The sequence below is a fragment of the Rhyacophila brunnea genome, unplaced genomic scaffold (assembly GCF_057557595.1).
Source record: "Rhyacophila brunnea isolate RB1 unplaced genomic scaffold, BYU_Rbru_1.0 scaffold_19, whole genome shotgun sequence".
Lineage (NCBI taxonomy): Eukaryota > Metazoa > Arthropoda > Insecta > Trichoptera > Rhyacophilidae > Rhyacophila > Rhyacophila brunnea.
The window spans coordinates 31,185,389-31,212,550 of NW_028232848.1; the positions used below are offsets into that span (position 1 = coordinate 31,185,389).

At 32.5% G+C, this 27,162-nt stretch overlaps 1 protein-coding gene across 4 annotated transcripts in view; it reads left to right on the plus strand.

Annotated features, from left to right (window-relative positions):
* The window catches only part of Hrb27C (Heterogeneous nuclear ribonucleoprotein at 27C), a 29,925-nt gene extending 25,587 nt beyond the window's left edge, over positions 1-4,338 (plus strand). For all 4 annotated transcript variants that reach the window (XM_085945876.1, XM_085945879.1, XM_085945875.1 and 1 more), the window contains one exon: positions 4,060-4,338. In XM_085945876.1, coding sequence (XP_085802002.1) covers positions 4,060-4,190 — 131 coding nt within the window. In that variant the 3' untranslated portion in view covers positions 4,191-4,338. The remainder of the gene's footprint in view (positions 1-4,059) is intronic.
* Positions 4,339-27,162: the final 22,824 nt, after the last annotated feature.

Below are 27,162 nucleotides of genomic sequence, written 5' to 3' on the forward strand. Positions count from 1 at the left end.
GTCCGTAGGTACCTACCAGCGTTAATTACAATAAACAACTTCTTTTGTAGTTTATGAATGCCATGCTCGTTTCGGGGATTTTTACGATGGTTTCCAAATTTTTTATTTTCGGCTTTTTGTGTAATGTGACATGCTCATTTAAAAATACCTATTCTCTGATATAACGAGTAACGCTTATAACAAGCAAATTCAGTCGGTCCCATCTTCCTCGTAATAACCAAGTTCGACTTTATGTTGTCTTGAAATTTAATTGTATTCATCAACATAAAATGTAGCTATACAGGTTGATTGTAATCAAGACGTACTTTTCTGACATTTCGTGAATACCTACAGTTCTAGGTATTAAATCTAATCGAGTACACATTTCTGTTAAACGTGACAAAAAAATACTTTTTCATACATTTTTATAAATTTCTATGCCTAAAATGTATGGAGAAGTTTTAAAATTTTGGTGGCGTATAACAGAAAGAGTATGACAGAGCCAGTGCCTGTCTCGCAATTATTTCAGTCTGGTGTTTTTTCTTTTCCTTCTGTTGTTTTTTTTTATCTCCATACTTTTATGTGCGCTATTTTTGCGTATTCAGACATATCACATACTTTTTTAATCTTTATTATATTATTATATTATAGTCAGGTTATTTTTTATATTTTTTAATGAAAATATTTTTGTTTTTCATACGAACAGACAAAATAATTTTTTTTATAATCTATGAAGAACTAAACACACACTGTAAACCCAACTTTATGCATGCCATTTCGTTACTTTTACATTCCACATATACGTTACCACCAATATAGTTTCGGAGTGGAAGTAACGGATTCTGTTTCAGAAGTGTTTGAAGCCAAAATTTAGCTTAGTTTTATTGTTAAACCTGCGATATGTTTTATTATATCTGTAGTATGAAAGATAAGCTCCATATGTGTAGTATGTGAAATAGAAATATGTGTTTTCTTACCTTATAAATCGTGGTAACAGTAGTGGAACTTCTTAAATGACCAACCCAGAAAGCAACCTGTTCCGATAGCGATACCGACACACACCAACAATTTAAAGTGTACATGGCGATCAGTGTTATACAAAAATGTTGCTACATTAAAAAAAAACATATTTATAGTGAAAATTTTTCGCCTTCATGCTAAAATCGTGGTAACGGAATGTGGAGTTCCACTTTTTCAAATATCCTGGGACACACTTTAAACGTGATTTTTTTTCAATATTGGTACAAATTTACGAAAAAACTATATATTTTCCAAAAATATATAATGTAAGCTGTTGAAAACACTACGAATTTAATTTTACACACTCAAAATTAATGACGAAATCAGACTTTGTTTATTTGAATTTATGGGTGGGACATGGTAAAAACGCACTACCTTTCGATCTAAATAATCAATTAAAAATATATACAGGTCAGATAGTTGTATTTAACTGATTGAATAGAGTAAATTAATAAATTTGCATGTTAAAAGTACATAACTTTCCAACATTTTATAATATAATAACTATGAAAAAATCAATCAAAGTCATGGGACATGCCAAAAACGCAATGTACAAACTTTGGCGAAAATGCCCGTATACATTAGCATTAAATATTGTTTTATTTTCCGATAGTCAATACCTTTAAGATTAGTCTATTTTTATTTATATTAATTCAGATTAATAATATATAAATAATTATTTTAGGCAGTCATTATAATATTATTTTCATTATCGAACAACTGAGTCTTGAACCAAATGTTTCCATCAGAGAAAATAAGACTTGTCTGGAGGTTACTGTTATTCCCAAACGATTTGTAACACTGTCTGACTCTTCGTCCATACAAAGTGGAATTTTATTTATGACTTCATCGGCATGGTTCTTTAATAGTCAGATTTTTCTGCGGTTGAATAGATGTCACTGCCTAATATAAATTAAATATTTTTTCTACCTTTAATAACATTTTTGTAGTTGGTAAAATTCTTAACTGATTTATTTACAAGACAATGTAAATGTTATATATTGAGTCTTTTCCACTGGTATTTTTATGATGTGTACTAATTAATTGCTATGGTAAGGTATCTTCACCACTGATAAGTATAATATATCTAATACTTAGTCAATAATCACTCATTTGAAATTTGGTATCAATTTCAAATAAAATTAGGTAGGGAACACAGTTTTAATACTGAAATTATCATTTTGTTTTGGAGGGTGCGTTTCGGAACATGAAGGTATGTTAAATGTGTTAAATTCTTTTTATACCCCCTATAAATTGTATCCTGTTTCCTTTTTATTTTTATTTTCTTATATTGTGCCATTTTCTAATGAGCCACAGATATACTATCCTTTTTCTTGTCATTTTGGTGAAGGGTGGTCAGGGTTCACTCCTTTATTTTATTAAATTTATTTTGAATTACAAATTACTTTCCTAAATTACCATCTTTTGTGACAAATTATCAGAAATTTGTATTTTTTTTATTTTACATTTTACATTTTTGTTTATTTTTATTTTGTTAAGAATAACTTCACCTCAATTCATTCAAATTTTAATCACTCGGAAATTAATAGAATAATATGATCCACATAGAAAAAAGGCAGTTTAAAATTTAATTTCTTACCACAGTTTGTAATTATGTTTCTGTTGGTGAGACATCTAATTTCAATTTGTACATTTTGTGATTTGGTTTTGTAAAGACCTTGCAATATTCTCTAACTTACTTTCATCAAGCTATTTCATTGACAGTTTCAATAACTATAATAAAATTATTGAATCTAAGCTGCTTTTGTGATCACTGAAGTTAGTTGTAGTTTAATGGCCACATAAGATTTTGTTATCCGTAATATAATAAGGTGTTTATGAATGACACAGGAGACTTGTTTTTAATTGTGTTTTCTTATTGAATAAATTTTATTTCTTGCTGTAAATGTAAAACAGGCTTCTTTTGATAATAAATGCACATATATTAGTTTCTACATATTCTTGAGTGATTAAATTTGAAGTGTTCTCAAACTCGATAAAGTATCTATAATTTATATAAAAGAATGTTGTATACACTGACCCAAAAATCTGGTAAAAGTTTCAAAATTCCCATTTTACAATGGTTTTATTTCATTATTTTCATGATTTTGCTCTTTTCCAATTTTGCAAATCAATTTATTAAAATTAGTCGAGTCGCTTAGTCGCCAAACCCGCTCTGGGCAATTTTTCAATAAAATTGTACATATATGTGCTATATCGATAGGTCTACCAGCCTATTGAGAGTTTTAAATTCCACCAAATTCGTCAAAAAATCAAAATGAACATTGACTTGAGTCGCCAAATCCGCTCTAGGATAAATAACAGGTTACTAAATCTGCTGTACATAGTCAACCAATCAGACGTCATGATTCAAACCATGATTTTTAGCATATGTTTAAATTGCTATACAAATGTTATCACTACTAGCATCAACGTCATCGTAAATGCACAAAACAGTTATTTGTGATTTACTCGAAACTCAAAACTTCCAAAGCGGGTTAAGCGAGTAAGCGACTCGGATAATGGATGAGTTTATCAGAGTTTTTATTTAACAGTTTCTATCAAACATGTTGAAGAAAACCTTTTTCTAGAGATGGAGTCTAAACATATTATATTGCAATGAGGCAAAAAATGTAGTAAGTATCTCTGGGAACACTAATAATTTTCACATAAATTCAAAGATTTAGATTTTTGTAATTTTTGTAGAAGAAAATGCCACTTGCCTAAGTGATTTTTATAGTAAAACCACAAGGCTCCACCTCAAAAGTACATTCAACATCATTGGTAACTTACTGTTTTTGCTCATAGACAGTATATTGGCCTATTTGGTAATTTGAAGAGTGTTTACGAGGAATGGTTGTTAGCTATTCGTCCAATCCATAGGGTCTTCGCTCTGAATCAAATACATTAAAAACAATGAATTTCCCAATCGCAAGATTTGAACCCAACACTCCACTGTGGGTGCGGTTTTGCTATAAGCACTGAAAGGATTACAGATATTTTGGAAGTGTATATAATCTGATTTAGATTAGGAACTTATTAATTTACTGTTTATTCCAGCCGTGAAACTTGAAGATTCCGATGAGGAATCGAAATATGATCCGACGAATGACGCGGGCGACAGGTCGTACCCACGCTCCATCAAAAGGGTGTCTTCTCAGCCGGCATCCTTCCATCCGTACCGCCGTTAAGATGGACAACCTATGGTTGTCATATGCTCTGTGTTTACTAAATTTATATAACGTACTTTAACTAACTTTGAGGGGAAAAAGATCAGTGTACTCTGCCACTAATATAAAATAAATTAGACAGTGGAGTAGTATCGATATCTTTTGTTCATTGTATGATAATTTTTTTTTCATAGTTCCATCTAGGAAAATGATTAAATATAACTATTCCCATGTCTTGTCTATGTTGTTTTAGTGACACCATACACCTTGATTATGCTATAGCTTAGTGAAGTCTGTGAAATAAATTGCTGAAGCTATCTATTTGTTAATAATTTTAATAAAACTTGTTCATTAACTAATAAGCAAATTGATCATAATACGTAACCAATAAAAGTTCTTACAAATTATGTACTCTTAAAATTTTCTAATACGACATCCATCTTGAAATGCTGTTAATTTTGAGTTCTAGTATAATATACAGTTTAATTGGATCTGTAGGAATGAATGCGCACTCAACAATTTAAGTTAATTAATATTTTTTTATATCGATCGAGCTAAGGTGACAAAAATTTATTTCACAGAGTGCAGTAAACAATATCTAACTAAACACCCGTTAAATCTTTCTTTAGGTTTATGATTGATGCAAATTTTCTCATTTGCAATATTATGAAATAAGTTTAGGATTAAGTGACATGATTTTTCCAAAAACTCGAGTGACACGTAATAATTAATATTGGATTGGGTGTATGAGTTGTTTAAAGATTTTTAGTTTTGATTTTATCCGTGTATTATAAATGCTTCGCTGTTGTCGGATTGAGACAGATTTAATTATGTCCTAATTATTAGTAACATCACTGAACACTTGCACCGAAGCCTCATCAATTTGAAATCAAAGGGACCCAAAAATTTAATCGATTAACAGCTGTTTAATACCTACTCGTTAAATTTGAATTCTCAAATAATATTAATATAATTGGTAATTGTTAAATATTGATTGATTCATAATCCATTCGTTGTTACATTTACTTTCATTCTGCGTTTAATTAACTGTTTATAAGTTGGCTGTTTTTATCTATAATGTAAATTATTAGAAGTATTGTTTTTTAAATCATACAACTCTGCAATTATTATTAAAATTAATCATTTTTATATTTGAATTGGTGTATTCGTTATGAATATTATTGATTATAAATAATATTTGTAGTAATTTAAACCTTATCCATCGAAATAATGAAGAATCTCAAAATTATTGTGAAATAATAGTTATTGGTATATTATATCAGAGGCCTCTTGCGTTTTTATTGTTAAGTGATGTTTGACCAAAATAATGTAAAAAAACATACCCAATTGCTAATAGTCTACAGAATACAAATTATAAAATTAATTTAAATACATACCTATCCACTTCAAGTGATGCATTATGTTTATCGATCTGTTATATATTAATTCTGGTATTAGTGATTTATCTATAATATATGAAGTGCTTTTATAACATGGATTTTAGGTACAACACTGCAACGTAATTGGGTACAGTCTGGATTATATTATAGACATTCCTCATGGTGGTTAATTGTCTCACTGTAACGTTTACTTTAATCTTATCATTTAAAATTACTTGCCAAAAATTATTTTGTGTTGAAAAATGTTAAAATTATAATTAGAATTTTCCATGATGGCGCGCCGTCTCGTAGAGTGATAAATATATAAGTTATTAATTTTTTATGAATTCAAATTTATTTGATTTATTGAAAGTGTATAATCTCTTTTTTTATTGGTATATGAGACTTTCATGAAGCATTTTTAGGTTTTAAGTGGTGTAAAAAATATTAAGATTAGTCCTATTGGTAAAACCACATTATAACAATGATAGATGTAATTTGTTTTGGCCTAATGTTATGTGTGACCAGTAATAACAAATTTTTAATACCAACGAATTTTTCATTCCAAAATCTGTATACTTACTGTATTTATAACTAAATCTAGATTGGTTAGCTTGATAAGAATAAATGATATTAGTTCTGATTTCTTTGTAATGTTATTGTACGTACAATATAAAATTCTTGCCTTCAGAGTAAAGCAATACAATGCATGATAATAATATAATATACCGGGTGTGTTTATTATTGAGTTATGCTGTGTTCGATCCTATTACATAATATATGAGTATAAATAAATTTAATATTCACTGTTACATAATCATACTCTAGCTGTTGATCCATTAGCTTGTTTTGCATATTTTTATTATATTAGTTAACATTATAATATTACCACTTAAGTAAAAATATACCTAATTCCCTTTGTGATGATTTTCTGGACTATTATTTTGTTACTTAAATTAGTTTAGTAAAATATAGAATATTAATTTTAATGATACAATAATTACTATAAATTAACTGAACATTATATTATTCACCCATTTCCCTCCAATATATTTTAGAAATTTAATTAATACAGATAAGTACCTAGGATATATATAAGGAAAATAAGCATTGGGGTGCAATACGAAACATATTGTAATTAAAAATATCTAAGAAAATAAAACATACCTTATATATAATAAATAAATGAAAGTCATGATAATTCTTATTAAAAAATAATAGGTAGCATATTTGTTTTTTTAATGTTTTGCTTTACTCTTTGGAAGGAATAACACTATTTTAGATTTTTTTTTACCACCACTCATCTATTGCTTGTGAAGTACATTTTTGAATGCTCTGTCGCTTTTCAGAGAATACCTGAATTCATCAGATCAGTGATACTCAACATTATAAGATCGACAGCGGGCAAAAAGTTATATTTTACTTGTCTGGTTTACTAGTTGCAAACAAATAATGTTCTTTCAGTTTGCAATGATTTTCTGATTATTTCATTGCTTTTTATAAAGTTAGGGTATTACGGTAATATCTAACAAAGCTAAACATCTAAATGCTTTTAGGTCACATGAAAATATATTGTTCACTGAATTCCAATAAAATGTGCGAGTTATACATTTTTTTTCAGACACTGCCAATAAATAATTATCTTAACCCGGTTGGGAATCACTTTAAGAAAGTAAAGGAATTTTTAATTTAAAGTTAATTTATTACATTGTCAAGTCCTATAATATAATTCTATGGTTTTGTTTAATTAGTCAGTGTAATAATCTAGATTATAATATTAAATGGCGTCCTATTCATTGCTATATACACATATATATATTTTTCTTCTATTTCTACATTCCATTGCCAACCAGCCGTCGAAATTAGGTTTCAAGATATATTTTTTTAAAATGTGTAGTAAAGAGTTGAAAGTGTATGAGTAAAAAAAAATCCTTGGGTATAAATTAATAATTATGAGGCTGATAGGTATTTTCTTTGTAATAAAAAAATTCAGTATAACATTTTATAGGGATAAAATTAGATTTTAGTTTTTTATGGTATGATTAAAAAAAAACTTTATTATAATTATTGTAACGATTGTGTTCGCTTATTTAACAAGACTTTTCAGAAAAAAATCGCTCTTAAAAATTAGAATATTTAGAAATATCTGAGAAAAATGTACAGAATTTGTTTGGTTGATTTTTCACGTCGATAAACCTTTATGAATCTAACACTGGTGTTTTATTTTTGTGTTGGTAAGTACTTGTACACTCCAGGAAGTACTATGCGCCCTGCTTTTGACAAAGCCTCCCTTAGATGACCTTAACACAAATTTCCCTTGATAATCCTGAACAGAATTACCCGGTGTTTAGCAGGCTTGGAGCATTTTGCATTGCTCTGGGGATAAATATTATATTTGTTTAAATTCAAGTGAACATTAAACATTTAAGGCGTTCACATGACGTGAAAAAATAAATTACGATTAATACATGATAAGACTTCAACATAATCTATTGTGTATAAAAAAATATATAAAATCATAAAATGAACTAAGCGAGGTAAGTACACACCTATCTTTGAAATTTAAACATTCTAAACCTAACCTAACCTTATACATGTGGAATACATTGGCATTACCAGTGGCAGGTTAATTTTGAATCGGGCCTAATGTAAGTATTGGTAAGTATCTAAATAATGAGTTTGTTTTGCACTGTCTGGCAATAACTGACAATGTACAAACGCCATTTACAAAACGTAATAACTGATCTTGGTTATGATGTATTCTCCGTTATAGTAGAACAATTTAAACTTAAATTGACGCAGATTGCGATTTCTTCTACTGCGCGCAAATTACATTTAGGATAAATTTAATTACTGTTTCTGTTATTTGACTTGCTTTTACATGAGGCATGTTGCAGGTTTTTTCTCGCTCGGCGTCTCCTTAATATGTCATTTTATGTTAAAACATGGTATGTTTATAGTATATGGTTATAAAAATAACATGTCATTTTAGGCCGCTTCCAGACACATGTAATGTGTAACGTAATGTACCCTGTAATGTGACACAAATTTGTTGTATGGACATAGCTACGATTTTATGTGTTATACTCGTAGCGGCGTCCGCGCTAATCCATCTGCTGTCGGTTTTTAACAGTACACTCGCAGTGCTCGAACTCGCATGTCGAGATTTTGTGCCGTCCATACAATTCGCGTTACGTTACACGCGTATGAATCTGAAAATAAGTATGCCAGAACTTTGTGACTGTCAAACTGGGACAATCCTGGTCAAATATGGAAATGTATGGGAGACTAGATATTGGAAATGATAGCACGTGGACATCAGGGTCTTGTAAAATAAATATTCAATTATGTAAAAAAATTACACATTTAATTACAGACAATACAGACATATAATATTTACTTAAAATTAATAATTATATCACTTTATTCACAGATCACAATAATTAATAGGCGTTGAACTAAGATACAATATGTGCAGTAATTCTAATGAATGTAATATAATTAAAATAATATTTATCTTTTTATATTTATAATTTAAGAATGTTTATTTTTCGTAATATTAAAACAGCCATAGATGAAAATTCGGGGCATATCATATTTGAATAATAATTATATTATAATACACCAAAGTAGGTATCAATCATCTATGAAATTGTTATTGATTTGTTGAGAATTGATAATGCAAGCTGACTTAGTAGGTAGGTACCTATTTTCTATTGTAAAATAAAAGTTTTATCTTAAAAGTGGAGGCCCTAATTATATCCTCAGATAGTGGCGAAGACTACCTATTAAGCGATTATAACAAATGAAAAGAATAACAATACACACTTGAGCAGTAATAGATAGGTATAATAAATCGAGCAATTCACTATTCGTAGCAATTGTCACTAAATGTATTAACAATGTTTAGAATTTTCATATAAATATTTAAATGCTTATTATTTTTATGAGTTAAGGAAAATGTTAAATAACTCCTTATTATCGAGTCTTCACCACTGTACTGTGCTAATACACCAAAAATAATTATCTACTACCGTATATTTACAAAGTATACCTATTCTCTGAAAAATTATCTTTATCCACTACACACATGGCAAAATGCACTATTCAGGTCGATGAAAATGTATTTTCGTTTAAATATAATATGTTATGTCTCCATATTACTTAGTGTAAATTTAGATTTAAGTCTATGAAAAGAGTTGTATGTATCAGGGTTTTTTAATCTTTTGACCACTATTGAGATTTTTTTCTCTACAATAATTAGTAATAGGTGTTGTAATTGACTTACCAATTCACATTTTAACAACGTATCCATTTGTGCTATAATCAACTTCATGTATAATATTATGCTAAATGAGTATGAATAAGAGCGGGTCTTATTTTGTAAGTTTCTTTTCGAATCATGGTTAATTCCATTATCAGTTGGTAAAAGGAAAAATTTAATACCATGATTTAGTATGGCAAAACTGTATCTGCAGGATCAAAGTAATTTCTTGGCACTTATGATAAACACAAAACATGTTGAATAATATATTGATTCAGGAGATTAAGCGTCAATGACATATAGCTACTTTACAAGCTGCTTGTCGGCGAGTTTAAAAGCGGACGAGTCAGCTAGTGTGATTATGATGATGACACACAAAATTTTCCACTCGTTCAGAAGGTAACAAGCTAGTGAGTTGAAACCGTCATTTTTGGTACTATTTGACATTATGTATTGAGTAGTTCGTTTTTTTACCGGCTGGTTCGCCATTATCGTTCTACTGCGCAGGCGCAGATCGGCCCACACACCAGCGAGAGCGAGTAAAATAGTCCAATTTTCAACTTTCCTCGGTAGATTGTTTACAATCTGATTGTTAGCTAGTTCGATGACGACACTGGGTGAGTTTACAAGCAGATTGTAAATTCTCTGGCTTGTAGCTTGTAAAGTAGTTCAATGTCATCGACGCATTCGCCAATTTCAAAGTAGTTCATACTTTTGTTATTACAAATAAATAATTCAGGACATTGATAGTCATTTTATTATGTGCGCACAATTATTGTATGGGGAGGGGGTCAATTTCGAAAAATTATCCATAATAATTTATTGAATTTTTAAGACGTTTGGAAGGAGGTTAACAAAATTTGGCAGGTGCCAATAACTTATGAATTTACGCGGACTTTTCTACTTTGAGTCTAGCAATGTAAACCTAGCACCCAATTGTAACTACAGTGTTCGCTTACGAGTTATTTCGGTCTGTCGCATCCTCAAGTGGTTATCGAATAGTTATAATGATTAGGTTCGTCAGTCTCTCTTGTCACTAAGAGATTCTGCGTCAGAATGTTAAAGGAAACAATTATTGATAATGATTACACCAATTTATGAGTGCCATGGGTCCTTCCAATGACACATGCTTTGCATGTTGTAGAATACCAAAAGGAATGGGGTCAACATGTCAATCATTTGAGGAGGCAATTCGTCAGCCAAATCATCCAGGTTATGATTTTCAGTCGTGAAGTCCTGACGAAGAAGAATAAGTATTATTCCTTTTATCTAAAGTATTTATATTATAATTTATATACCTGAGTAGGGGGCCCAGACCTGGTGTGCATATCTGTATTTGAAAGTATATTATAAAATAAATGCTTTGTTTTATTTTTGGTAATAAGGACAATATATAATTCGTTTTTTTCCATGTGGACTAGAACGATTTGCCATGTGTGCATGTCCACCAACCGAATTTTGACTAGAGAGAAAATTAAATAACATCACTTTGAAAGATGTAAGCCCTTTAAAATATTTACACAATATTTTTTATACCAATTTATAATAGTACATACTAATATTTTGATAAATTATAAAAATCAGTGATAGATTGACATTATTTTATGAAATAATTTGCACCCATAAGAACGATGATTGATTAACACTATTGATTTATTAATTTTGTTTATGCAGGTATTTAATAAGGTATTATTTAAATCCATACATAATAATTATAAGTAAAAACAAGTAATAAACAAAAAATATATAACAATATTTTACATAGAAAAGCTGCATCTAAATTTTCCATTAATCTGGTAAAATTATCTAACGCTATTTTTTTAATTGACATTAAGGTTGATATATTTCTCATAAATACCATATTTACATTCTTAATATTATCAGTTTACACATTATGGTTATAATACCAATACAATTTATTATGAAAAATAATTACACAAATACCAATGATAAAACTATTATAAGAATTTGTATCGAATAAATGCTATATTACAGTTGAAAATAATATAGTACCTACATATTTACAATTATTTTATTAACTGTAAGCAAATTATAAAATGAAATTTGAGGTGATTGAGCGACGAATATTTATGATAACTTCAATATAGTGACACACAGGCCCACCCCAAGGAACACGGCCACCCTCGATCGAAATCGTAAAAAGCAAAACCTTTTTCGTAGAAATGAAAATTAATATATTTTTTTTATTAAGGCAAAACCATAAGAATGTTATTTGGTATAGATCAATGGTTCTCAGGTGAAATTTAACTGTGGCCGCACAATTGACAAATTTCACTTTTGTTGTGATTGAAAAAATAGAAAAATTTTATTTACTAAAAAAATGGATTAATTTATTTATAGACAAGTCCATTTAATAAAAGACATCAAGTATTTGAACATTTTAGTACATATCGATTTATTTAAAAAATAGGTAGATAATACAAAATGGAAATTCCTCAATACTCCATTTTCCAATGCGAGCCGCATGGCTGCTTCTAAGTTTACATCTGTCAACGGGCTTCGATATTTGTTTTTATGAATAGGTAGTGCATTACGAATCATTTGACAAGTTGATTCCAAAAAAAACATGCTTACCTACTTATGTAAATTTTTATAGAAATCGACATCTTGTGGACGTTTACGATATCTATCTATCCCTGTTGTTCGATTTTACAAATATGGCATAGGTCAGAAGATATGCAAGTCTGAAAAATCATTGTTTAGGTACATTACAAAAACGTCATAGGCAGGGCTTTTTTTTAAAAAAAAAAGGTGCCGGAACTCACTTCATGTCAAGCTTTTTACTAAATAAAATTATATTCAAATGTCACTTAAATGAAATTTAAAGGAGCTATGCCACGAAGCGAACAAAAAAAGGTTGATTTTTACGATAATTTTTTATTTTAGTCAAAACAAAGCTACAGAAACAATAAAATACATACATTATATTTGAAATATATTGTACAAATAAGACTAAATAAGACTAACTTTAAAATATAATTGTAAATACATATGTAATGTATTTATTTATGAACTTGAATAAAAGTTTAGAGTGATTTCCAAAGTTTTTTCCAATTCTCGTCTGATACATCATCTCGATTCCTTTTCTTAGTGTTAGAGTCTAAGGCCGAATGTCTTCCTTTAAGTAACCACCTATCAACATATTTTGAAGGATCGAAAAGTGTCAAGGGTGGTCCCACGAGTTTGATGAACAAGAGTGCCGAAACTGTTTTAGTGTTTAACGAAGTTCTTGTTGGGGTAATAATAAGATTCATTTGCGAAAACCCCCGTTCACATTCACTTGAAGAAATGGGAATAGAATTCAGAGCATATACCAAACGCAAGAGTTTTTCAGAATATGTCTTTTCGAGAATGTATTCGCGAAATCCACGAATCATTTCTCGTTCATCTAGTTGTAGCCTGATCGAAATGTTTCTAATTTCCATCTCTCCAAATGTCAACCGATTATCAATGTCTTCAGGCCAATATTTTTGGTCAAGTACGCGAGCCCAAAGTGCAAACTCAACATCTTTATTATCTAGCAGCCTTTTTTCAATTGACGTTTTCAACGTGGAATAAAATATTTTCGGATCAATAGGAGGATCATTTTTAGAAACTTTTTCGTGAAGTAAAACTCCACGAAAATGCAGATTGCTTATAGCAGCTGCAGCACATTTATAATAGGGTCCAAAATTCTGTTTTCTTTCTTCAAAAACTTGAACGAGTTCATTTATTTTTCGATTTGCAATGTAAAGGTTCACATTGCGATTTTGTAGGTCCAAACTAAGTTCCGACAATTCTTGGAGAGCGTCGCACATCAATGCTAGATCCAATAAAAATGCTGTTGATGTTATTTTGTTCTTTAAGCCACTGTAAGTACACTTGTCATTTTTATCTCTTGTAGGGTCATTCATCGCTTCTTCAAAATGACGCACAAGGGATTCATAATTATTCCACACAGCCGAAACTGAACGAAAACTAGATGCCACCCATCGGGTACTTAAAACTCTTCCGATTTTCAGTACCTCAACGCCTAGTGATTCTGCACATAAATGCAACTCTCTATTATTTTTCGGCGACGCGTGGTATAAAACATAAAGTTTATCAATAAATGATTTGAATCTATTGATCCCTGAATTTTTTTTTACAACATCACTTACTGATAATTCTAATCTGTGATTAGTACAATGCCAAACTATAATTGAAGGAAATTTTTCTGTCAGCAATTTTTTCACTCCATTTTTAGAACCTAACATCACAGCAGCGCCGTCGCATGCAACCGAAACTAAATATTTTTTTAAATATTCTTCTGTCATCCCATATAAATCAAGAGATTGGAGTAATGATTCAAATATTCCTTTTGCCGTTACGTCTTTAAGTTCAATCAAATCCAAAAACAAATTAATTGGTGAATTCATTCCAACACTTTCGACACAGCATCGAACATACACAATGAGGGTGGTTTTTTGGCTTATGGTGGTAGACTCATCAATTATCAAAGAAATTATATTTTTCGATTGAACAATTTCTTTGAAAACATTTTTTCTCATTTCATCATATATATGATTTACAATGTTAACACATGCGTTAGTGGAATGGAGAATATGACCCATTTCGATCCCATTTAGTTCTTGGAGATTAATTTCACTTTCAAACATATTGAATGATTGATTTTCCTTAGCTACTTTATATGCAGTTCGAAAAATGTTTGCTGTTATTACTTTTTCGCGAGATAACGATTTTAAAAAAGTATTTTCAATCTGCTTTTTTTTGGCTTCAGAAATGATTTTTAACGCTGCTTTGTGTGCAATAGATCCTCTGTGATCGAAAATTTTTTTTCGAAGTGACCCCAATTGTAGCTTCCTCTCTTTCCCAGAATACGTGATTTCATTATTGGCCCATTCTTTGGATATTTTCATTCCCATTGTCGTTTCAGTTCCAAGAGTTCCAACGTTTCTGCAAATTGTGCAGCCAAGTTTCATTTTGTGTACGTTCAACCATTCGTTTTTTGAGCAAAAATCGTTTTTTTTATCTAATGACCAGCAGTCTGGCCAATCGTTTTGAGTTCGACCTTGATCCCCGAGATCAGCTAGAGATGATTCAGGAACATCTACATGTACCGATATTTCCATATCTTCTGTCATCGTTTCTGTTTTGAGCTTTTTATTTGCGGAATCGGCGCCGCTGCCGGTGGTTGAGAAGTAACAGGAAATTTTTTTCATATTTAAACTTGGGGTTGCACTAAATAATATATAAAATAGTTGCACAACACGTAATCGTAACACAAACTGACTAAACAAACGTAAATAACAATATACGCAGATGCTGCCATGCGATAAACGTCAAACTGTCAAAATCATAATACGCAGCATACGTATGAAGCTAGTTACATACGCATGTTTGCTATTTAAACTATACGGTTACTTCACTAACACTAACACGCCAACATTCAAAATGGCTTCCACCTGTACCTTATTTTATCATTTTAACGAATTATTATTGTAATGACTTAAGCGCAAATATTTTTTCGTTTAATTGATTTTGAAATAAAACCGTGAAAAAAGGTGCCGGAACGCCGTTCCACCGCGTTAAATGGAAAAAAAGCCCTGGTCATAGGTATACCTAATCCAAAGGTTTTTCTCCTGAAAAATCATATTTTTTGACAAATGTATTTTTTGTAATCAACTCGTTATTTGAGTGTGGAAAGAAATTGAAGACAAGTCAAGTTCAACCAATTATATAAGGTAATTTTTGAAATATTATTCTGTAAAGCGCTGTGGCCGCAACAAAATTCTCTGGTGGCCGCACATGAGAACCACTGTTATAGATGGGTTGCTATTGAACTTAGTTGATATAATTATCTACAATCTTTTTAAAATGCGTAAGGAATAAACCTATTAGGTACGAAATACGAGTTTGCTAAAATACATGCATTTTCTATTAAGTACAATTTTTATATAGTATATAGTATATCCATAGCTACAATGTAAAAACCGGTCGACTAGTAGATTATATTATTTGTAATAGGCGGCGATCAGTGAATTTTTAAATACCCAATAAACGTTGACATGACAGATTTTATGCCACTCTCTAAAATCGGCCGACCACGTGCAGTACACACCTGTACCTACTTAAAGACAGGACGGGCCTGGCAACTCCACATAAGGGGCACTAATTTAATTTCTACCTGCGTGTGAACAAACATTCCAGAAAAATGATTTGGCTTTTAAAAATCTACATCAGAACAATCGGCATGAGCGCATTTTCCATATTCCATGGTTCTTAGTCATGTTTTTCCAGGTTTAGAGTTTGTGCACACCCCATAACAATACGTACACTCACAACCTTCTTCTTCTTCCCACAGTAGAGATTCCAGTCATTTTGTAGTTTTACTTAGAAAGTTTCACGGGAGTTTTTATACTTTGCTTTTTTATGTATTTTGGGGTACCCTTTTAAAATTTTTACTTTGCCACCTGGGATTTATTCCACTGGACTATATTTTCTTAGTATCCGAATCGTCGATCACCAACCCTTTTGTGACTTTTTTGGGTTATGTTTTTACCAGTAACGTCCCTAGGCAAAATACCGCCCTTAACCCACCCGGCCTTAAAATGCCGTCCCCTTTCATATTTAGTCTCAAATTGTATGCAAAATTCTTAATTATATTAAACTGACAAATGCAACAAAATGAGATAGGCACATAATTCACATCTACTGCGGATTAGAGTTTTTCTACGAAACATACTCTCAAACAGCGATGGTTTTAGGTACGTGGAGGTCTGAGACACCGACATGTTTGGAGGTCCCCTTGTGATTTCTTTAAACTAAAATGTCAGCACTTTCTAACGATGGAAAATGCAACTGCTTTCACAACTTGATATGCTTAATTCTCCGCCCTTAAGCAACGCATAGCCAGCCTACCCCCACGGGACGTCACTGGTTTTTACTATTATGTTTAAATATGTCGATTAAGCTTATCATTATATAATTTTTCCAATAAGCAGATTTTGAAAATTTATTTAAATTCAAAAAGCAATTTATATAATAAGTATATACCTAGATTGATAGTTTTAATGATAATTTGTAAACATTCATTGGCTGGCAGGACAACTTGGTATTCTGATAATGTACTCGTACAATAATAAATATACTCATAGCTTCAAGCCTTAATACAACGTAATTTCATAAGATATGTCATTAATTATTTGAAAATTAATTGTAGTCAGTTTTTAAACGTCTACGGCCCGCGAGGAGCTCGCTACGTCTCAGGTGATGTTGCAATTGACGCAATTGCAATCAGCGCTGGGCTTGCCGCTCGGGCCTTCATTGTGGTACTTCTTCACGGCATCGGCGAGACCTGGTTTCCCGATGGCCACGAGGCCCTCGCCCAACTCTTTCGTCGCGCTGACCTCTGCAGGGAGACTGTGCTGCCATATCAGTAGCATTCGGAAGCCATGCTCTTTGTAACTCGACGGACCTAGGTGAAGAAAATAGATTATTAATTAGTATGTGGGTGATGATCGGGGTCACCACTGTGGGTGTCATGTATGGTGGATGAAGAAGTTGAGATTTGATGGTTGCTCCGACGGATGGAGGAGCGAATTTTATTTGGAGCGTAAACAGTCGGTACAAGAGTATGTTACAGTACATAGTTATGTTACAATACTTATGATACTGTTCCGAGGTCCGAGTATCGGTACAATGAGACGTTATGCGGAGCAATGTAGAGACCGAGATACCAACAGGTCGGTAACTTATATTCGAGTGACATGTCCAATGAATTATGATCCGCTATTTATTGACGTACCTACTCACAATCAAAATAATACCTTCAAAAGAATATTTAGGAAATAATTATTATAATTCAGTCATCTACTCTTTATGGAGTTTACGTCATTGGATATAGCTGACTATATGGAAAAACGGATATTGCAGAAATTATAATTGCAGTAAGGTATTTACTGTGTTTGCCATAAATGGACACTACGGGAAATGGATTTAATGAATTTTTAATTGCGGTCAGTTATTTAATATTGCCGGTTAATATGCTGACACGGACTGAGTTGTTTATCCCCATAAGTATAAATACCGAATAGTTTGGACTACAAGTACTAAACCAACCCAGTGGCGGTTACTACATTTGAGCATATGTGCACGTGAACCCCCAAGCAAAAATACAATATCAAAATATTTCAATGTTGTAATAACGTCATGATATAACGTAATAAAAATAAGCCTCTGATGTAAATTGATTGTGGAAATGCAATCGATTTGCGTGTTTGTAAAACTCTATGTTAGCGAGAGACAGTGTAGAAATCTCACACATTCGATTTCAATCAGCACACAGAACAGATTAATAAATAGAATTCCGATAGGCTATATTCAATACACTACATTTTGACGCAGGGTTTTTAATGTGTGAGTGTCTTACGAAAATGAACCACGCATTATAGACGTGCACCAGTTTGCGTAATACACCAATATTAAATGAGCGTCAATGCATAAACCGAGAGCAGTTATCAGTATTCGACGTATGTCGTATTATTGACACGTGTTAAAGTTTATCCCGCATTCTTCCGCACTTGAGATCGGTTGCGTGCTACTCTTTACCCGTTAGGTATTTCAGTTCCCATTAGTTCCCTGGTCAAATATTATGATTATTTTTTACTCGGAAGAGCGTGTGTGGACCAAATCCACCATCTTTGATATCTTCTCTAACAGAGCCATGAGCTGAACAGTTGATGGGGAGAAGGCATTTGACAGTCCGCACTGCCCCAGCCTCTGAAGAATACGGTTACATGTAAATTGTGAGCTCTCTTATCGGAAATGAAAAAAATTCGTGTTGTTCGTGGAGAATTGCAGACAATAATGTTTCTTCAACAATGAAAAATTAACCCAATCTAACCAAAGTTAACCCAACTTAACAAATAATCCAGTATATCGGCTATTATCGACAAGAACCGTGTTTTATTTAGACATAAATAACATCTCAGTACTCTACGTCCCAAAGAGGTTAGACGGTCTTTAATATACGACGATATAATTTGTAATGTCCACAATATATAAATATGTAAATTGAATTGAATGTCCTTATTACTCGAAAGACAAACATAAAGATTTATAAACAACTTCGTTGAGAGTTCGAAACTATTTTAAAAGGTAAAAAAATTAGTGTATTTTGGAAACAATTAGCACATACCTACTGAAATCTATTTATTATTGTGAACATAGAGAAAAGAAAGCAATCAATTATATTTATGGTACAGGGGCCTCTAATCGCTGTTTAAATTCGCCCCTGAATATAATGTCTGTTGTGAGAGTTACAAGTTTTGTTTCAAATAAGTTTTTCATTATAAACTTTTCTGCTTAGCAGATATTCCTGCCTTAAGTTTCAAAAGCCTTTTGATTAATGCTATATTACCGTATCTACGCACTCGTGCTCTGAATGAAGTTAGTGTAATGAGATACCTACTCGGGCTAATTTAGAGAATTAATAATTAATCAGCGATTTGATTTAATTAGCTTCCCACCTAACGGATTTCATAGCGAAGTTAGTATATTAATTTGAAACAGATTCTGCTGGAAACATTGCTCAGGGTTAAACTGTTTTCAGTATTTTGCAGGTTTCGTTGTTTCAATATTTTGCCGTTTGAAAACTTGATAAAAACAAACATTAATTAGTTTGGTATTTAGTGTTTTAAACTCGTGCGAATATTGGTTTTCGTTTAACATTAAATTGAAAACTATGTAAAGTTATTTAATTCATCGAAGTTTCCTAACATAATTACTTTATAACTTAATTATTTCAACAACTAGGTACTATACTCACAAAAAAGATAATTATTCAGGTATATATTAGTTTTAGCAGGATTCACAACGGTCTAAATAATAATATTATAAAATCATCTTGCCACAAAAATGTGTAAACATTAGTGTTCTCGATATTTCTATACGGAGCCGAGTCATGGACCCTGAAGGCAAGAGAACGGAAGGCAATTGATGCCTTTGAGATGTGGTGTTGGCGCCGAATGATTCGCATTTCTTGGACGGAGCACAGGACGAACCAGTCAATCTAGAGACTGAAGATAAAGGAACGGCTCTCGACGATATGTATGAGAAGAATTCTGCAGTTTTTTGGACATATTGTCAGGCGCGGACCGGACAACCTGGAGAGACTGGTAGTTTTGGGTAGCCTCCAGGGAAGGCGAAGCAGAAGAAGAGCGTCTGCGCGATGGAGCGACCAAGTGAAAGAGCTGACTGGGGGCACCATCCATTCTGCCCTGAGAGAAGCGGAAGATCGAGAAGGATGGAAAGTCTTGGTCGCTCAAAGGATGGCGAAATTTAAATGTGGTCACGATCCTCAGCCATGAGTGCACGACCAAGAAGAGAATATCATCTACGTATTACTAATTATTATTTGGTGACGAATGACAAGTGAGTTAGTTCGTCCGAGACTTTGTGAGATGTAGTGTATATTATTGATTGGAGTCATGAGAAAAGCTTGGAATTAATCGAGATCTATCGATCCCACAGATATTTATGGGATCCAACCATTGACATCTACAAGAAAATAGATTAATACAAGACGCATGGGAAGAGATTGTGAATGATATGGGTTTCCGCTGTGAAGAGGCGAAGAAGAAGCTGGAGTCTCTTCTCGTCTCTTATAGAAGGGAGCGAATAAGGGAGGAATTAGAAAGGATTTCAAATAATACACATTTATATTTTTATAAAAATCGATGTTTTTTTAAAATAAATATTAAAAATATTAAAACTATGAATTAGTCAAAAATCTAAACGGCGAAAATTTGAAAACTAAATTTTAATAATAAATATAACCATAAAAATAATGTAATAATAACGAAAGCTATGTACCAAATATGTGAGAAATTCATATGTTTTTACAATTGTAAGTTTATCTTTGACTTAAAAAAAAAATCTTTTTAATGTTTTCAGATACATATTTATTAATTAGGTAATACAGTTTAAATTGTTAATTATCAAAAAAAAGGCTCAAATTGCAAGCTTCGCATTTTTCCGCTAGGCGTCTATGGTAGATGTAGGTATCGCCTTAATGTAATAAACTTTCTTAAGGGGGATCCTTATGCCAACAGAGAACTGAGCGAAAAAATACGAAGCTCGCGATTTGTATCTGAAAACATTAAAAAGTTTTTTTTAAGTCAAAGATAAACTTACAATTATTGTAAAAATGTAATGAAATGTGAATTTGTTACATATTTATTAATTAATACAGTTGAAATTGCAAAAAAAAATCCAAATTGCAAGCTTCGTATTTTTCCGCTCAGTCCTCTGTTGGCACATATTATTATGATCCCTCTTAATTTGTTCAGTAATTATGACTGACCTGTGTATTGGTGTTCGATGGCTTTGATCTGTTCTTCTGTGAAAGACCAGTGATATGCAAGCTTCTTCCATTCGCCAGATGTCAGCTGACGATATGCCAACTTCCACAGAACGTCTTTCATCTGATCCGTTCCACCTGCCGTGATAAATAGTAAAAACACAAGCATATATTATTATGTTTGTTACCTATACTGTCCTATACGAATAATACAAAATGGAAATAATGTGTTTCCCATATAAAAAAAAAATCGGTGTGTGTACCTATGTACGCGCGTTAGAAGTTATACTTCTTTGGCGTAACAAAACAAAACTTGTGATAAACTAGATTCTTTGACTAGCTCCTAATTATCTTGTTAAATTACACACTCAAGAAAAAGGACCGCTTATTGGAACGCCGTTGGTTTATTTCTACACACTTTAACTTATATTACTAAATTTTGTAATGGTTTCTCGTTGTTTTTATTTTTAAAGTACCAATTGTCACTCTGACGTTTAATCGTTTGTTTACGTAAGGAATTGCAAATGGCCGACAATAATAAATTCGCTGCCTAGGTAACGGAATAATTCTAAACTATAATATTATACTGTATAATCGCCACCATTGCAGTATCATACTGTGGCGTAAAGGTAGTGCGTTCGGTTGATAACCGAACAATCGGTGGTTCGAATCCAATCGAGTGCGTTTTTTTTGTGTGAAAAAATAAATTATGTGTTACATGTCACACGCCAAAAATACACTCTGATCTGATTTCCCAAACGCGCCAAAAGAAGTATAAATTCAAAACTGTATACGTAACTTTCGGTACATACTGAAGTGGAACCCCAGGTCAGGATGTTTGGCGGGACCCCCTACCTATCACTAGCGTTAAGGGTAGTGTGAAGTTTTACAGTAGAGCTCTCCTAGTGGCATTCCGTGGAACTACATGGTTCCGCAGGGTAAAATTAAGGATATTCAGTGTATTTTTTAGCGATACATATTTTAATTTTTTAAATAAATTTACTTGAATTATTGAATTGTCGGCATCATATTGAGAAGCACTTATCGCGATCCTCTTCTGTGGTAACCAAGTAACATGTTACCCTTCGCCATATTGGATAAATGGCCATTTTTATTAATCAGGTAACACACTAAAAATATATATACTAATAAGACTTTTTTTACTATTTGAGAAAATTTGTGGTGTGTTTATCTCACTTAATTTGTTGACTCGCCATACCGGCCCCCTCCAAGCCCGGGCCCCTGGTTAGATATATGTCAGCCCCCCCTTTATGGGGGCCATGATTCATATATTCGGATGAAACTGGTCCTAATCAAGAATGTGAACCTTTATTTTAATTTAATACGATTAATTTATATACGATATACATATATACGATATATATAGATATATATATATACGATAAATTTAATATTTAAGTTTAATAAATCATACCGTATGTTAGTGTTTCCAAACCAGTTTTAAAAGTCTAAAATAATTTTGGTCTGTCGCGTAATCCTAATAACTTGTGAAGTATTTCATTACACACTCGTGGTATGCGCTTAACATTTTTAATCAGTCTCTATGCTTGGAATTACCTACTCGTTACTTCGCTGCGGACCTTTTAATTAATGTTTAATTACCACATTTAAATAACATGTCAATTATATCTAATGGCCACCTGATGGGCAACGCACCAGTTTTAAACGACGGTCTAGCTATAACAAGCCTACACGCGCCAGTTGTCTTGATGTAACTGAATGTTATTCAAACACGTTAACTGCTGGTCGCCTGGACTTGCGACAATAACTTTAGATTTTAGGTAGGAGGGAAGAATACGACCATAATTGGCCCAACCACAGTACAATTAGTTAACGCTATTATTTTTTTATTCAGTTACTTTTCTTAGACAGTCTTCAAAACAATTTTTAAGCCGCATAATTAGTTAAAACTTTAAAAGGTTCAGAGAGCATTGATAATAATAATATTATTATTCATCTCTTCAGCTAAGAAGAAAAAGAAGACGAAACCAAAACTTATTACATATTTCAAAAGTTGTACAGTGAACAAAAACTGGGGCAGAACGGTGACGGTGGAGTGCTGTCAGTTACAATCATTTGGCGGAGACTTCGTGAATAAAAAAGTTCGTACTTATTTGTCCCACGTTTTCTTCAGAATTTTTCCACTGACGTCTGGTCGAACACTGGGCGGATTTCGCAATAGTCAAATCCCCCTTCTTTGGGTCACTCTCTTCGTTCTGAAAAAGAAAAAAAAAGAAAATCATATGATTAATTATTCAAAGGCGTCATGTAAATTGTACGTAAAAAAATTCACCGTGGCACAGTTCGTCGTGAGCTTACTTATCGGAAAGAGATTACCGTATTGGTACTATTATCTTATATTTTATATTCAATATGATTGAACATTAATTCAATTTTCATAGATGTTTCTGTCAAAATTCATGAATTCAAGAATGAAAACATAACCTAACCTAACCTAACCAGGCGGCTCTCGTGATGCAGTGCGTAAGGTACTGGCATTCCATCCGAGTTCCACCCCGTTCTGGGTTCGATCCCGGTGAGTACAAATTATTTATGTGTTTTTCTTAAGACCTGGGTGTTTATGATTGCTCAAAATTACTAACAACCACCTTGTACGAAAAAGCAAGGAAATGGTTATTAATAATTCTAAAAACAAAAAATCTAACCTAACCTAACCTAACAAATAATCCAGTATATCGGCTATTTTCAAAATTTATTTGCTGCTGGCTTCCTGTAGTGTAAACCGACAAGAACCGTGTTTTATTTAGACATGAATTTTATGTCGGTAGAGGTTGTGAAGTAGGAAGAGGTTGGACGGTCTTTAATATACGGCCATATAGTTCCTACCAACATATCGCGGTGAAGTGTGATACGGCGAACTGCATAGATACATGTTTGTCAAACTTATAGACTTAGCGTCTATTCAATTTATTTTTCAACGACCCACCCTCAAACAAAATCTATCCACTGCATAATTAATAATGAAATTAATTGTAAGTGTGTAATTTCTAATCTTCAAAAAGCTCAATTTTTCAAAAATTAAATTGCAGTAGATTAATATTTATTATTTTACTTACGATATCAGTATAATTAAAAAATATAATGTATAAAAAGAATAGTAAAATCATTTTTTAACAGTAAAACAGGCCATATTGTGGACGAATGAAGAAGTAGTGCAACAGAGCATTGCAGAAACTGCAGTAGTAGAAGTGAACACCCAGGCTTTGTGAAAATCACATAAATGAATTCACAGGCAATTGAGCCTGGAGCCACCCGGATGAGAAGTCAGTGCCTTACGCATTGGACCACGAGGGCCGCCTAAAATAATATGTAGTCTATGGGGAGAATGAGTTCCATCAAAAATATTAAATATATTGATATTAATAAAAAAACTCTTGAAATTTTAGTTCGTAATGGATGTATGGTAGGTATTGTTTTATATTAATTAGATATCACAATCATTATTATATTATGTAACAATGAATGTTCAGTAAATAATGGTATTATATTAAATTTTGTACATTTATCATTGAAATTAATGAAACAGCTCTAAAACAGCAGGCAATTGGGTGCTGAAAATAACCGGTGAGTTTCATTCTGGTTAGTATATGAGGCAGCTTATTAGTATGATAACGCCAATAGAGATGATGAGTGCGATCGACTGTATAGAGAGATCGGGATAGAGATTCTTGCGGAATGGCGTGCAGTCGGCCTTGGACCTGAATGATCAACAGCCTAAGTTACTAACTTACTAATTAACACATCCACTGTCTATGATACACCAAGTACCGCCAGGGGGTTGAATGAGATATTCTACCTGTTCGGGGATACCTAGTGTTATTCATAAAATAAAAATATATTTTACAATTATGTAATAAAGATTCCTTTTGTTCGTAAAATGATAAGCATGCATATAAAATAAATACGTAACGCATTGTCATGAACGTTTTATAACGGTGTAAAATCCCTAACCATAGACAACCTCTAAAAGTAAACTCTCAGTTTTCCCGCGCATCGATTTGCACCAACTTTAGTAAGTCGTATATATATGTGTGCATATTAATATACAGCGCAGTAGACTTAACGAATTTTCCGAGCGACGCCGCGTATGTTTGTTTTCGGAACTTTAATCCGCTGCGCTTTATGTTTTCCTGGTAGCGGAGCGCTAAGGTGCCGCCCTCGCGGACGCCGGAAGGCGAAAGGCGACGCCCATCCCGCCCTAGGACGGCCGGCGCCGACGCCCAAGAACGACGCCCTAGGGCTGCGAAGGCGGATGCTAGCTTTGGCACCCCATGCGTTTGTGCATGGCGAATGAAAGACTCGACGACACTTATGCTCGCAAGCATATGTAAATAGTTTCTTAATTGATCTTTATCTTAAAAACATGGTTGGTGAGAAAAATAAGTGAATCATTTTATTTTAAATTGCTAAGTTATATTTTAATATTTTAGTTTCCTTTTAATAAAATTAACAACTATTAACTGTAAATCAACAATGACTTTGACGTTTAAAACCACTTGGTTAAAAGCAGAAGTTTTGCGTAAAGCTCGTAAAATCCTGAAAACATGGTTAACTTTGTAGGACATAATATATTTATGTTATTAATTATAATAATGCCATTGTTTTTCTTGTTAATTGACAATATTGTATGGTAATATGTTTTCGAAATAACAAACCTATCTCCTATTCATGGTTCTATCAAGACGACACAGAACAATTGAATGGAAATATAAATTTACAGTGCTGAGCTCTATAGTGTGTAAGAAGATTTGAGCAAATTTCTATCAATAGTTAGATTGGGATGGCTAGGTCATGTGCACTGTAGGATGATAATGTATCAGAGAAAGATTATTGTAAAGAATTTAATAGGACGTTGGAGAAAGGAAGGTCAACTTCTTTGGCGACACGGAGCTACCGATAACTACTGTCGTACTTCGAGTATTGTATTGGAAATAGGATACTTTTGATGGAGACATGTGGAGAGAATTGTTGGAGTAAGTCAACACCCTAAGCTGTAGCTCTCCTTGTGATAATGGTGGTCATTCTTCTGTTTGCGTATGGAAAAGGAGATAAAAAGTAGGAAAAGTGAATTGGATATGCCAATTTAATTAAATTCAAATGATGTGCAATAATAGAGACGAATTAATGCTGTTAAATCTTCTTATTCATTTTGCACGCAGATTTGATTTATTAAATGAAATAAACAGCTTTTAATAAAAAATGAGTATGTGGCGAACACGTGTGACAAAATTAAAACATTTTATTTTACTTATCATTTTCGGACATGTAGATTATTAGTACCTACCACCCACAGAAAATTGCATAATATGTTTTAATTAAATAAAAATCAATATGAAATTTCACACAAATATAATAACAATGTTATTTTGTTATCTATTGCATTAAACGATTAAACTAATGCGCGCTATCACGTCGGGGTCACCACTGTGGGAGTCCACTTCGGCGGTGGATGTTATTGCAGATGAAAGACGGTAGTTTTGTTCGATGGAAGAGCGAGAGTTTATTTACTGTTTAAATAAGTGTAGGTAAATCGTTTTACAGTGGCACCATGGGTACGGCAAATGCGGCTTGCAGTTGTAGTGGTATTGTTTGCTAGCATTGAAACAGGCATTGTCGCAAGCAATTCAATACATGCGCGAATGGCCTATGGTGCCACTGTAGAATGATTTACCTATACAAGGGTGCAATCAGGGCAATATAATAAATACAATGCCAATACGGTACGATGTGTTTTTAATGGGAAGTTATAATCGAATGGCATCTTCAATAAATTGTGATCCGCTATTTATCGACGTACTCACAATCAAAGTGATATCTTGAAAAGATTATATAAGAAGTAACTATTATAATTGAGTCAGCTATTTAATACCGAGTTTGTGATAATTGGATATTGCTGACTATGTTGAAAAACGGATATTGCATAAATTATAATTGCAGTCAGCTATT